This window comes from Megascapheus bottae, chromosome 25, assembly GCF_031878675.1.
Source record: "Megascapheus bottae isolate mThoBot1 chromosome 25, mThoBot2.hap1, whole genome shotgun sequence".
NCBI lineage: Eukaryota > Metazoa > Chordata > Mammalia > Rodentia > Geomyidae > Megascapheus > Megascapheus bottae.
The window spans coordinates 16,961,490-16,976,676 of NC_143533.1; the positions used below are offsets into that span (position 1 = coordinate 16,961,490).

General features: G+C 45.2%; 1 protein-coding gene and 1 non-coding gene across 4 annotated transcripts in view; one reads left to right on the forward strand and one right to left on the reverse strand.

The window, feature by feature from the left end:
• The window catches only part of Gldn (gliomedin), a 63,802-nt gene that overhangs the window by 18,906 nt on the left and 29,709 nt on the right, over positions 1-15,187 (reverse strand). For 2 of the 3 annotated variants that reach the window (XM_090358412.1, XM_090358413.1), the window contains one exon: positions 496-547. In XM_090358412.1, coding sequence (XP_090214538.1) covers positions 496-538 — 43 coding nt within the window. In that variant the 5' untranslated portion in view covers positions 539-547. Of the gene's footprint in view, positions 1-495; positions 548-10,302; positions 10,681-15,187 lie in introns of those variants that run through there. The other variant, XM_090358414.1, reaches the window with a different exon arrangement.
• Positions 5,788-5,894, forward strand: LOC150046477 (U6 spliceosomal RNA). Its single transcript, XR_016532655.1, has one exon. It is a non-coding gene; the product is annotated as a U6 spliceosomal RNA (small nuclear RNA).

Genomic DNA, 15,187 nt, shown 5'->3' on the forward strand with positions numbered 1-15,187 from the left:
AGTACTCAGAACAAAACTAAGCTAAAAAATAATAAAGGGGCTAGGAATGTGGCTCCATGGTAGAGTGGTTGCCGAGCATGCACTAAGTCCCCAACTTGATTCCTTAATACCATATAAATAGAAAAAGCCAGAAGTGGTGTTGGGCCTCAAGTGGTAGAGCATTAGCCTTGAGCAAAAGAAGCTCAAGGACAGTGCCTGGGCTGAGTTCAAACCCCAGGACTGCGGAAAAAAAAATAATAAAGCTCAAGAGAGCTTCACCTTTACCATGTACTATTTTAATGTGGATCTAATCTCCCCTTTTCCTCAGAATGCTGCCCTACCTCCAGCTGCTTTAAGGCAAAAGGGGAACAGGATGTCTGGAGTCAGGGGTAGAGGCCTCACACTCAAACCCACACACAGTGTCAGTGTTCTTAGGTGTTTGCCACTGGCCCTTCAGCTGGCTGTTGGCTGTAGGGATGCTCGTGGCCGGTGGTCAGCGGCCATCAGCCATCCTACCTGTCAGACAGATGCCTTTGGTGCTGTTGCAGAGGTCAATCATTACCCGGATCTACAGAGAGACAGCAGACAGTAAGCGATGAGTCTTGAACTTCACTTGTATGCAGACTAGCAGAAAGCAAGCAGAAAAATGAACCAGGCAATATGCCAAAGCTTGATGGAAATCGTCAAAACAGAACAACAACCTGGACAAGATCTAAGGCTATTTTGTATAAATGCTCGCTTCTTCCCATGATCAACATGATTGCATTGATTTCTCCCACTTTTTGAGGTGATAAAGGACAGTGAGAGAGTGAGACCCATGAGTGACCTCCTAGCATCCCACAGGCTCCATGGTCATGAGCAAGTACTTACTGATGAGCACAGCCAAGACATTTAACACCTTGACACCCTCCTCCACTTTTCAAACACTTCCCTTGATGGGGCCAGAAGTTTGGCCCAGTGGTAGAGTGTTTGCCTAGCATGCACGAAGACCTGTGTTCGATTCCTCAGTACCACATACATAGAAAAAAGCCAGAAGTGGTGCTGAGGCTCAAGTGGTAGAGCTCTAGCCTTGAGAAAGCCCAAGGCAGTGCCCAGACCCTGAGTTCAAGGCCCAGGACTGGCAAAAAAAAAAAAAAAAAAAAAAACCAAGAACAAAAACCTCTCTTGAGGGGTAAGCCCCCCCAAGCGCAGCACAAGGAAGCCTCCTGCATAGCTGGGATCACAGGCATGAGCCACAGGCATCCAGACTTTCTATCTTATTCTCTACACCACTACAGGTTAGCAACCATACACATGGCACTCACACTTTAGTAGGTATTGTAAGAAATCCATAGAGACTTTAAAGTATGCAGGAAGATATGCATGACTTTTTTTTTTTTTTTATAAAAGGAACTGAACAGCTTCAGAATTTGCTAACTCAAAAAGGTACTGAAAGTCTGCCTCTGTGGATACTGAGGGAGTATAAGTATTACCCTACAATACATCTCGACAGCAAGCCAAGCTGAGGTACTGAGAATGGAAGCAGATACTGGTAGATCACATTTGTAAACCTGAGATGTAAAGACTGTGGTAAAAAAGTCTGTGAGCCTCTTATTGTCAATTAACAACAAAATATTAGAAAGTGCACTTGTGGCTCAATTGGTAAAGCTTCAGTCTTGAGCAAAAACAAAAACAAAAGATAAGGGACAGCACCCAGGCTCTGAGTTCAAGCTTCAGTACCAGCACAAAAATTAAAAAGGAAAAAGAAAAAAAAGTAGACAATGTAGAGGTTAGTGGGTGCACACAACTCAGCTCCAGGCCAGGAATCCTAACTCCAGATTCCACTTTCTCCATGACTACTTTGGTGATTATGTCAACCAAGAAGAATTTTTTTAATTCACTGCTTTGGTAGTGGTCATCTTCATAAATGAGTGTAATCAGCCACACTACTGGACAAAATTTATTAACTTAACAAGTAGGTAATTGCTCATTGAGAGGAATAGAAAAGACTGCACAATGCTTCGTTGGTTGCCTGGGGTACTCCAGCAGAAGGGGTCTTTCTAACAACGGAAGCATCAATAGGGAAAATTAGCCTTTCTTTTTGCTACTCTTTACTGGCCTTGTACAGGCTTGGGTAGAAGCCACAGGGAAGGATTTTCATGTCCTGATTCCCTGGCTTCATTGACAGGCTCAGTGTGGACATAGGCATTCTCCAGTAAATTACTATCTTCACTTTGGAGTGTTCTCTGAACAAATTTTAAACTATGTAGGATTTAAGTGAAATGTACAATATGAAATTGTATACAGTAGATAAGACCAGAAACTTAACTTTTCTGATCTCGTGTGTGTGTGTGCGCGCGCGTGCGTGCGTGCATGCACATGTGCATATCTATTACTGGGATTTGAACTCAAGGTATGAGCACTGTCCTTTAGCCTTTTTGTGCAACAATGGAACTCTTCTACTTGAGACACACCTTTACTTCCAGTTTCTTGGTGGCTAATTGGAGGTGAGAGTTTCATGGACTTTCCTGCCAGAGCTGGCTCAAACCATGATCATCAGGTCTCAGCAGGTAGATGACAGGTGTGGGGGCGGAGGGGGGCGGGGGGAGGAATCATCACAGTAGTGAGAAATGAGGTCGGGTACCCTGGATCCATCCCTGGAAAGGGGGTGAATCTGCACACTGGATAAGACCTGGTGAAAGCAATCTGCTAATTTCAATAGGAATGTGGAACTTTGCCACCCCCCTGCTTTTTGTTTCATTTTTTTGGTTTGTTTTTTTTTTGTCAGCTGTGGAGCTTGAACTCTGGGCCTGGGTGTTGCCCCTGAGCTCCTCAGCTCAAGGCTTTCACTCTATCACTTGAGCCAGTTCCTTACTTTGATTTGTTTTTTGAAGTTTCTTTAGATACCTAAGGCCAATCCAGGGTCATATGACGAAAACATAAATATTTCTGATTATTCCCTCCCTAAACACTACTCTAAATATAATAAAAACACAAGCATGCTTTGTGTCCTTGTCAACAAAATTCAGTGATAGCAAACTCAGTAGCTACAGTAAATACTTTACCTTACTTAAGTTATCTGTAATCACCCATCACAAAAAGGTCCAAATACTTCCTCCTCTCTGTTTTAGAAACTGCTGTAATCACTGTCAAATTGAGACACACACACACACACACACACCCTCCACCCCCACCCCCACCAGGGTTGATTGCAAAGGGAATTTTAAGCAATTAAAGAAAAGGAGATAGAGACAAGAAGATAACAGTTTCAGGCTAGCTAGGTTAGTGTAAAACCCTAGCTGACACACTAAAGAAAAAGGACCAGGGGTGTGGCTGAAGTGCTAGAGTACTGCCCATAGCATTGCAGGGTGTTGTACCCAAGAGCAGCAGTAGTTACAGAAGACAAGTAGTCTGCAAGATCTTCCTGGCAATGCCTTCGGAAAAAAATTTTTTTGGCTAGGTCAGAGCCTAGGGACCCTGATTAATATTGGAGGCATGCAAAAATGTCCGGCTAAAGTTCCTGAAGGAACTTTGCTTCTCTTCTAGGATCTGACCTCAAGTCACAAAGGCTGAGTAACTTTGGCAGGGCTACTTGTTTCTTCTTATGAAATGCAATAGGATCTAGAATAAGTTATCTAGCCCCTCTGACCAATTAGAAAACACAAGATAAAAGATAACATATTCCAGTTTATATGTTTCAAAAAACAATGAAACCTGCTAAAAAGTGTTTTAAGAATGGAGGAGGGCTGGGAGTTTGGCCTAATGGTAGAGTGCTTACCAAGCATGCATAAAGACCTGGGCTCAACTCCTTGGTACCACATACATAGAAAAAAAACCAGAAGTGGTGCTGAAGCTCAGTAGAACTCTATCCTTGAGAAAGTCCAAGGACAGTGCTCAGGCCCTGAGCTCAAGCCCAGGACTGGCCCCCCCCGACAAAGAAAAATAAAATAAAAAAAGAAGGGAGGAAGGTGTTAGGGAGAGTGATAGGGATTGGTTGGAATACATTTGTACACATGTAGAAATGCTACAATGACACCCACCCCTTGTACAACTAACATATGCTAATAAAAAGTTTTTAAAAATGAGGCTGGGAATGTAGCTTAGTGATAGAGTGCTTGCCTAGCATTCATGTAGTCCTGGGTTTGATTCCACATTATCACAGAAACAGAAAAAGCCACAACTGATGCTGCAGCTGAAGTGGTAGAGTGCTAGTCTTGAGCAAAAGAAGCTCAGGGACAGTGGTCAGGCCCTGAGTTCAAGCCCCAGGATGGAAAAAAAAAAAAAAAGAAAGTTAGTTTGTAGTAAATTGCCTATTTGCAAATCCTGCCATTTTACAACTTATTCTGGCCAACTGCTTCTTTTTATCTCTGCATATTTTTAACATATATAAATAAACATAACAGCTATGCGATGAAATTATATTAGCTATGACAAAATATAGGTGAATATTTGATTTGTGTTGTTATTTTGTCAGTGGTGGGATGCCTTTTTTCCCCTTTGGTTGGTGTTGGGACTTGAACTCTGGACCCGGGCTCTGTTCCTGAGCTTTTCAGTTCAAGGCTATCACCCTACCCCTTGAGCCATGACACCACTTCCAAGGTCAATATTTGATCTTCAGAAAGAACATACTTATTATAAAAGCAAAAGTGAAACTCATCATTGAAAGGCTTTATAACATTTGACTATATGAACATAAACAATTTTCAGACACTATCAAAGATCTATAAAGTTAGAAGGAAATACCACCCAGGTCAAAATTTGGTGCAAAAAAACGTATCCTTAGTCATATACGTCTGCCTGAGTTCCAGATTCTTCACTCTGGCTGTGTAACCTTGCACAGGATGCTTAATCTCTCAGTAAGCTCCAGGAATCTGTATACAAATGGGAATAACAATGACTCCCTCACAGAGCTATTGGTAAGACCTTCTCATTGAAGTACATAGCTAAATCTCCTAGCACAACGTCTGCCACACTGCATAACTTCTGTAAAGACTTTTTATTAGTGTGTGCTAGGTGTAAATGAGACTGCTCCAATGTGACCTGTACCTGCATGCATTAATTTCAACCAGTCTCATCCTTACTCTGTCTCCCTCTATCTTCTTTCTCCTTCTTTTGTGCTGTATTGGGGTGTGAACTCAGGGTCTCATTCTCTCCCTTGGCTTTGTTAGTCAAGGTTAGTGTTCTACCATTTGAACCACAGTTTCACTCCCAGTTTCCAACTGGTTAGTTGGAAATAGAGTCTCATGGACTTTACTGCCTGAGCTGGTGTCAAACCACAATCCTCCTCGCATGTCAGCCTCCAAGTAGTTAGGATTACAAGTATGAGTCACCAGAGCCAGGCTCCGAGAGAGCATTTTACTTGGAACAGTTTTCTATTACTTTAGGTACTTTATCATAGGCACGGATCCCCAAACTCCAGCACTCTGGCAAGCACAAGAAACATGTGGAGTGGCAATGAAGGGGTGACTCTATCAACTGCATTCAGAACAAACTCTTCAAATTGCATCTGAATGATCTTTCCTTGGCCTCTTTGAAACCAAGCAAATTATGTCTATTTCAAACACAAAGCAGTTAAAACTCAAAGATCTTCATAAAAGCAACTGATGGATGAAAAATGCTCCTTTTGTGGCTGAATCACAACCAGAGAGCTTGAATTTGTTTCATACAAATGACCTTTAGTCTGTACATAAAATACATGTAAATTAAGCTTGAATGTCAGCTATCTTTAGTAAAGGATTTTTTTAGGTGTTCATTTCTTTTTTAAGTGGTGAGGAGGAGGGAGTTAGAGGAATGTAGACAATAAAAAGAAGTCTTTAAAAATCATGTAAACTGCTCGCTTCAGCAACATATATACTAAAATTGAAACTATTCAGAGAAGATTAGCATGGCCCCTGTAAAAGGATGACACACAAATTCGTGAAGCATTCCACATTTTTATCTGTTTAAAACTGAGTTTTAATAATGACAAATAAAAGGCCTATTTGTGAAAAAAAAAAAATCATGTGCTTGTGGCTCATGCCTGTAGTCTTAGCTACTCAGAAGTCTGAGATGAGAAAATTGGGGTTCAAAGCCATCCAGGGCACAAAAGTCTGTGAGACTCTTATCTCCAATTAACCACTAGGAAACCAAAAGTAGTGCTGTGGCTCAATGTGGCAGACCACTAGCCTTGAGATAAAGAGCTCAGCGACAGCGCCCAGGCCCAGAATTCAAGCCCCATGACAGATCAAAAAAAAAAAAAAAAAAAAAAAGTAAGAATGGCATGCGTACATGCACACCAATACTAGGATTTAAACTCAGGGCCTCATACTCTCCCTTTCTTCCACTCAAACTGGCATTCTACCATTTCAGTTACACTTCCACTTCTGGCATTTTGCTGGTTAACTGGAAACTGGAGTAGTCTCATAAGACTTTCCTGAACCACATTCCTCAGATTTCAGTCTCCTAAGTAGCTAGGATTACAGGCGTGATACTCTCCTCACTGCTCATGCTCCACCCCCTCCCCTCCCCGCCCCAGCCTCCAGCCTCCAGCCCCCAGGCTCCTGGCTGTTCTTTGTTTGCTGGGCACTGGTGCAAAAGGAAAGCTAGAATGATCAAGCTACCAGGTAAGATACAAAGAGAGAGATGGGAGACCAAACTGCTGTGAAGAGACAGAACACAGAGACTGGGAGAAAGAAAGATAACAAAATCTGTGTCATACAGGAGTTGGAAGCAGATAGGCAGAATTTTCTCTCCTTCCTACCACTCATGGGTCCCCAAATGCCTGCTCTCCTTTTCTGGTCTGATTTTCTAAATATCTCTCCCTCAAATATACTGTCCCTTTTCACATTTTTGTTCTAAAGACTCACTTGCATTCCAAAGATGCATATACTTGGCTATAATTACACTTTGGGAATAATTAATTATCTTGCTTTCTGTTATGGCCAGTCCTTGGGCTTGAACTCAGGGCATGGGACTGTCCCTGAGCTTCTTTCACGCAAGGATAGCACTCTCCCACTTAAGCCAAAACATTACTTCCCACTCTTTCTGTGGTACTGAGGAATTGAACCCAGGGCTTCATGAATGCTAGGCAAACACCACTAAGCTACATTCCCAGCCCCTATCTTGCCTTCTTAATCATTTACAGTTGCTGGCCAGCCTCTGGTCAATATATGCTGATCCAGAATCACCATGCTGAATGATGTGCTTTGGTCATCTTGGATAAATGACCCACTGTGGAAGGTTCGTCTATTAGTCTGCTGTCAAATGCCTCTGAGGACATACAGACTCCAGAGTAAGGCCTTTGGATTGGTACTGGGATCTCACACTAACTCAAGATCTGGTTCTGTAGAACAGGATCCATGAACGGGGACTGGGAACTCACATCTGTAATCCTAGATACTCAGGTGGCTGAGATCTGAGGATCACAGTTTGAAGCCAGCGTGGGCAGAAAAGTCTGGGAGACTCCATCCCCCAAATAATCAGGAAAAAAAATCTGGCCTGGAGGTGTGGGTCAAGTGTAGAACAACAGCCAAACAAGCAAAGGGTGGCCATGGATTCAAACTCAGAACCATCAAAAAATAAAGATTAAAAAACAGAGGAGTGTGGTAGAGTGCTTGCCTAGCATGCATGAATCCCCAGGTTCCATTTCTCAGTATCACATACACAGAAAAAACAAAGTAGTGCTGTGGCTCAAGTGTCAGAGCACTAGCCTTGAGCAAAAGAAGCTCAAGGACAGTAACCAGGCCCTGAGTTCAAGCACGACTAGCAAAGTAATATTAATGTAGACCCTGCTCTTAAATCTCCATGCTGCAGGTGCCAATGATTTCTAATAAGTTAATCAGCAAAAAGCCAGAAGTAGGGCTGTGGGTCAAGTGATAAGAGTATGCCATCCTAGATAGGAATGTGAGGTCCTGAGTTCAAACCAATGTACCAATACGCGCCCAGACACATACACTCATGCATACACACACACACACACACACACACACACACACACACACATTGGAGTCCCAAACCCTACTTTAAGGCTTCTGAATCATATCTCTATTTGAACAAAATCTCTAAGATACTGGAGTTCACAGTCAAGTTAAAGCTGCAGTGTTAGTGTTTGTTAAAGGGTATTACTGGGGCCATCTGCCATTTGATTCCCAGAGGGAAGTGAGGGCAGGAGAGGAATACCAGGGACCTCCTGATTCTCTGAATCTTCTCTCTGCAAAAGATGATTCCAGGGCCAGGAGTTTGGCCTAGTGGTTAAAGTGCTTGCCTAACATGCACGAAGACCCGGGTTCAATTCCCTGGTACCACATATATAGAAAAAAGCCGGAAGTGGTGCGGAGGCTCAAGTGGTAGAGCTCTAGCCTTGAGAAAGTCCAAGGACAGTGCTCAGGCCCTGAGCTCAAGCCCAGGACTGGCAAAAAAAAGATGATTCCATAGTTTTGAGGGAAGGAAGTCTAGAATCTGCATTGTAGTATGAGAACTGCTCTGAAGAAGAAAGTCAGTCGTGGGATAGCTATACTTTCCAGGCCTTTCCTTGGCTCCCTCAGTGACTCAAAGAGTCAAACAAAAGCCAGCATCGCAGGGCTTGCCTAATGTGTTTGCCTTGTAACCATGAGTTCAACCCCTAGTACCTCCAAAACATATTCAGCTACTAGAATGAAGAAATGCTTCCCAGTCAGGCAATGGGGCTGCTTCTGCTCTTTGGTCAGTGACAGCTGCTGGGGACTCTTGTTAGGTCACCTAGAGTTAAATCTAGCTTTTAGAGAGACACTGAAAGGAATGTCTCCATTCTCTGGCTAGTGGCTGAATAGGCCACAATTTGGACACAAAGCCTCTACCTTAAAAGCAGGATTAAAAATATAAAACTTTGATACAGGTCAGATGGATTTGTTTGAGCATTTCAAAAACCCCTACAAATGCAGAGTGATTTACCAAGATAGAGGACAAGTGCATTCTTCTAAGTAGCAATTTCATGGGGAGGGGGTGTCTTTTTTTGAAACCTTTGCTTGAGCTTAGGTTTTGAAATGATACTGTGAGTAAAAGTTAAAACAACAACAACAACAACAATGAAGCCGGGAATGGAAAGCTTGAACTCTTCAAAGTATGCAGTACTTGATTGCACTTTAAAACCATTCTGCTTCACATAAGGTATTTAAAAGCTTGTGGGATAACGGATGCTCTAAGTAGATTTTTCTTCAGATAACTAGGCTTCCAAAGTGTGGAATCACTGGACTTGAAATGACAAATATATATACATATATATATACATATATATATATATAATTGTAAAGTGAAACAAAACCATACCTATTGTAGTGGATGAGCTAGAGAAACTGGAACAGGATCTAAATGTATTCATTTACTGGGTACACGCCTGTAATCCTAGCACCTCAGGAGGCTGAGATCTGAAGATCTCCATTGTACTCAGACTGAGCAGAAAAATCTCTGAGACTCTATCTCAAGTTAACCAGCAAAATTCTGTGCTAGAGGCATGGCTCAAGTGGTACAGTGCCATCCAACAGGGGAAAAGCCCAATTAGAACTCCAGACACTAGTACTAGGGCATATTCTAGGGCACATATATATGGGCACGCATGCACACATGCATATGCACACACACGCGCATGCGCTCCCACACTCACACACACATGTCAGCAAAAACAAAGAAATTGAAAAACAAAGACTTGGAGGTGGTGGTGGTGGTGTGACGGGGCTGGTTTGAAAGGTGCTGGAGACTAATCTCCAAAATAACTAGCAAAAAGCTAGGCTGAAGCACTCTGGTTTTTTGTTGCATGTTTTCTTTCTTAATTGCTTGGTATTGACTTCTCCCATTTGGCACAACCTGACTCCCAAAGACACTTTCCTCAGCAGCGAGGTCTCAGGTGGGCTACAGAATTAAGGCAGGTTGTTCTTAAACAGCAACAAGTAGGTCAGCTATCTCATGAGGATAAACTCAGGTCAGGCCTGGTGAAAAGTTACTTGCCCACTAGATTGAGTCAGGGAAAGAACTGCTTTACTGAAAAGCATGAACTCTACCAGAAAAGTTGCCTCCATCCTTCCAGAAGGCTCCACCCCATACCCGACCCCGGCCCCATGTAGAGAGCCAGGAGACCTTGGTGGCCCTGCTCCTGCTTCAAGTTGGGAAGCAAGTAGGGTCTGAAAACACTGCCCACACCCCTCATTAACCTGCAGGCTTAAAAGGCTCCTTCCCGCTCTAGACCAGTCCCTGACCCAAGGGTTACCACCGACTCCTCTGCGGGCTGCAAGGCCCTCTCCAAAACTCCTGGCCACCAGGCCTGAGGAGCCCCTGCCGGCCCCCTCCCCCCGCCCTGGGCGGCGGGGGTGCGCCGGGCAGCGAGCCCCCGCCTACCGGCACCATGGAGTAGGTCATCAGCAGCAGCGTGTCCTGGCTCTCGGCTCGGACGAGAGGCGGCGCGGGCTCCCCGCCGAGGCTGCCGTGGCTGCGCCTGTGGCGCGGGGCGACTGCGGGGTCCGGGGGCGCCTCGGGGGACCTGCGGGGGGCCCTGCTCAGTTCGGCCAGGAAGGCGCGGAGGGCGCCGTCCTCAGGCCGCTCCCCGCCGCTTCGCTGAGCCTCCAGCGCCCGCAGGGCTGGGCTCAGCCCGCGCCATTGGCACAGCAAGAACACGGTGCCCGCGGCGTTGAGCGCTGAGAGCAGCGCCACCAAGGCCAGGGCGCTGCGCAGTCCCCAGCCTGCTGCCCCGCGGGCCCGCTCGCCACCGTGGGCCATGTCCAGGGCTCCAGCCAGGCCGGGCCGGGTCGTCTTTATAGGCCTGGGCGAGCCGTGGGCTGCGGGCAGCGCCGAGTCACACCGCCCTTTGGCCAGGCTAGCGCAGGGGGTGGGGGACAGCAGTGGTGGCGCCCGGGCTGCCCAGAGGGACAGGCAGGCAGCGAGGGGGAGAGACTCGGTGGAGACAGCCCGCGGAGGAGGGGCGCGCAGGCCTCCCGCTCCCCGTCCCGAGCAAAACAGCAAGCCGGCCTCTCCCTCTTGTCCTGTCCTGACCCGTGGGCACTGCCATGGCCCAGACAGGCAGAGGAGGGTCAGACAGAGGGGGAGGCCAGGAATTCTGATGTCCCGAGAAGTCCCCAGATTCCATGCCCTTCTCCATCTCCCCCCCACACCACCTTCTTTTGGAGAAAATGATCAGTGCTCTCAGATACCAAAGCGTCTACTGAAGATCCTCAGATATTTTCCGGGAAGGGGAAGGGCACTAGAGGTTAGAGACTCTGCAAGAGCCCAGCTTGCTTGGCCAGCAGTTGTCATCCCCAAAGGAGACTTCCAAGGACGCTCCCTGAGACCTGTGCCCAGGGGACAGCAGTGCTCAGTGGGAAACTGAGGAGTCAGGAGAGCTGGTGCTAAAGCCACTCTGCCTCTACCGCCACCTGGGAGGTTTAGAACATGTCCTGTGATCTTTCCAGGCTTCCCATGGCCACTTCACAATACTTGCTACCTTCCATGTTTTAACTGAAGAGTCTCATGGTCTTTCCTGCCCCAACTGGCTTCAAACTACTATCCTCAAATATCAGCCTCCTCAGTAGCCAGGATTACAAGATTGAACCATTGGCACCCAGCTCCTGCTGGGCTTTTCTTTATCCCCACACTCTTCATAGTTACTGTGAACCCTCTGCTATGATACCCACCCTCTGCAAATGTGCCCTGGGACATAGGGCTCAGAAAACTTGAAGTATGGCTATCTGGGGTCAGGAGAGGAGCAGATGAAGAAAGGATTAGCCAGATTTACTTTCCTACAAACCCTCTCTCAGATTTCATCCCAAATCCTTCCAGGTAGGACAGGAAGGATGGGCATACTAATATCAGCGGTAAGAATGATGTCAGGCCAGGTGCAGTGGCTCACGCCTCTAATCCTAGCTACTCAGGAGGCTGAGATCTGAGGATCAAGGTTCAAAGCCAGCCCGGGCACAAAAGGACCTGAGACTCTTTATCTCCAATTAACCTCTAGAAAATGGGAAGTGGCACTGTGGCTCAAAGTGGTAGAGTACTAGCCTTGAGTTGAAGAGCTCAGAGGCAGCACCCAGGCTCAGAGTTCAAGCCCCATGACTGACAAAAAAATGACCTCTAACCTCACAGTGTCTCTAAGCTTTCTCCTTTGCTCTCTCCATTTCCCTTTTTCTCTGTGTCTGCTGTCTGGGACCTTCTTTGTGCCACACATTCATTTTCCTCTTCCACTGCCTAGCTCATTGGGGCATCCTTCCATATAGAGACTTGTCTTTTAGGCAGCTCCAAGGGGTCCCTCTCCCAGTCTCTCTGCAAGCCTCAAGAATAGCTAGGATTACAGGCATGAGCCACGAGTACCTGGCAAAACCAAACTTTTGTTGACATGGCAAATAAGTATTTATTTAAGTGCTGTGGCTTGGAGGTTGGCTTGATGGGACTCTCCAATCTCTCTTTTCCTAAGCCTTTCTAGTCTTGTTGAGAGGCAGACGTGTCTGCCTAGTACTCTTTAGGACAGGCTGGTACTTTCCACTTATTAACAATAATAAAAGTTAGCTATCAGTCTCGCTTGCTTTGTTGACTTAGAAAGTTCAAGATCCAATAAGGACACAGAAGTGTCTGGTTTCCCTTTTCTGGAGACTAAAGAAACCAAGAACACCATGTGCTGCCTTTACAATGAGCAGAAGTTTTTCCATTAAAAGGCAGATATTCTATTTCCTAAGGTTAAATAGATTGATCCCTGTAAATGATGCTAGCTAGTTAACTTTAAGGTTTTAGAGAATTAAATCCAATTCAAGAATATACACAGACTATAATTCTACAGTGGGTCCTCTGGATGGTGACATAAATCATTTCCATGTCCCCTGAGGGCCTGGGACTGGGCATTTTGATCTTCTGTGATGAGCGCAGTGTTGTTGTGACTCCTGATGGTACTTTGTTGCCTGCTCACCGCAGCCCTCATTCCTTTCTGGAGAAAGTCTCTCTAAAAGTTTAAAATTTGAGTATATATCTATCATTTGACCTCCTCTGATTTAGTTCAAATTACTATTTTGTTTTATCTGCTTGAGACTTGCCTCAAATTCACCATCTTCCTGCCTCAGCCATGCAAATGCTTACGTAATCAAACACAATGGGTTTATATCTTGGTGGTACAAGGCCATCAACAAGTAGCTAAGCCATCCACAACTGGAGAAAAGATTTATTACCTACATGGGAGTTGTTTCTAAAGCGCTGCATAGGAATTTTATCTGAGAAGCCTGGGCATAGTCATATGGGAAAGCACTTTAAGGGTGGGCACATTCCTGAGCATGCACAGTTGAAGCCCATAAATTTAAGAAGAAGGTAGACACATTTTTGGAAATGCTTAGCTCAAGGTCATAGAGCACATGTCCCACAGATTAAAGGGGACAGAAATGCCTTAGATTACACAGAAGGTGTGGCTGTCCCCAGGTGGGTGTGACACTGGGTCAGGTGGCTCTCTACAGCTCGAGTATGTCCTAGCCTTAAGCCTGAAAACAGATAGCAGTCTTTTCTTGAAGGACAAGCTTGGGGGCATTTCCACATCGATCACATGTTCCCCTGAGTACTGTGGGAGACAGATCTGCCGATTTTAACATCAGCAGACCAAGCCTGACCTCAGAGAAGTCTGCTTCCCCCCACCCGCCACTGCTCCCCGGCCCTGTCTGGAGTTACAGCCTTTTAGGGAATAAAAACCTGATGATCTTCAGAAACAACTGAAATAGGAATATATGTGCCTGGAGTGGGTTCTCTACCATCATGAGAATCACTCATGCACTGGAAATTGCTAATGCCACTGAAGTAAGTTAATACTGTAAAGCCCTACTTACGCAACTTGAACCATTGTTTTTGAAAAAAAACAAAGACTTACATGAGTAATGTACTTCAGTTTTCAAAGTGTTTTCTTGTGTCATTTGAGTCCCAAAATAAGCCTGCAAAACGAGAAACTTGGGCCTTTATTTACTTATTTGTAATATTATGCTGGTGATCAAACCTAGAGCCTTGGACAAGCTTTACAATGAGATAGCCAAGGGTTACATCTAACAGCTTACACGTCTAGCCCCTCTGAATGAGTCTTTTAACTTTTTTATAAAGCAAATCAAATCTCAGAACAGTTGACAACCAGATGTCATGGTTGACCTTAATATATACCATCACCATTCATCCATGCCTGGCTCACTGGAAGACAGAACCTTCTTGTCCAGAAGGTAGGACTAGTCAGGAATGTTTAAGACAATGGGAAGTAAAAGAATACGGCAAGAAAAGAGTTCAAAACTGTGAACCTGAAAAGCTCAGAGTATCACTTTGCTCTAAGATTCAAAGCAGAATAGAGCAAACAATGAACACGAATATATGACAAGGAAAACCAGACTCTGGTATAGCACCATTTGAAAGGTGTTGTACATGCAATGTTGTGAGGACGTGGTGTCCTAGAGACTTGGCAGCAAAGCTATGGTCATCTCTTTAGCTCAAAGACCAACGTAGGTCCTGCAGCAAATGTGCCTTTGTAGCACATTTAGATCTTCTCTCCACAGTTCAGGGGCCAGAGTGACAAGCAAGATTAGACTGGCTTCACCTCTCCAGAGGCTGAGTGACAGGGCACAATGGGAGTTTCTGCTAGTCCTCAACCTGGGGATGATACGCCCATATGAAATGCCTAGAGATTCTGACTATGCACTGGGGCAGTCTCATGTTCTGATATGGCACACCTATAATGGTACCTACTCAGAAGGATGAGATCTCAGAATCTCAGTTTGAAACCAACTGGTGCTCAGGAGGCTGAGATCTGAGGATCACGGTTCAAAGCCAGCCTGGGCTTGTAACTCTATGAGACTCTTTTCTCCAATTAACCACCAGGGTGCTGCGGCTCAAAGTGGTAGAACAATAGTCTTGAGCTGAAAAGCTCAGGGACGGCTGCAGGCTCAGAGCTCAAGCCCCACCACCCACAAAGAACAAAAGAAAAGAAAAACTCGAAGCCAAAGATTTCTGGGACCTTGGCCAGGCGCCAGTGGCTCACATCTGTAATACTAGCTACTCAGGAGGCTGAGATCCGAAGATGAGTATTGCAGCTCAAGGCCAGTCTGTGCAGAATTAACCACCAGAAAATCAGAAGTAGAGGGAGAATGCTAGCCTAAGCAGAAATGCCCAGGGAAAATGCCCAGGCCTTTAGTTCAAGCCCCCAGAACCAAAAATAATAGTTAATTTATAAAGAAATACTATCCAATCTATGTTGAAAATAAAATAGGAGAAAGCAACAAATCCAAAC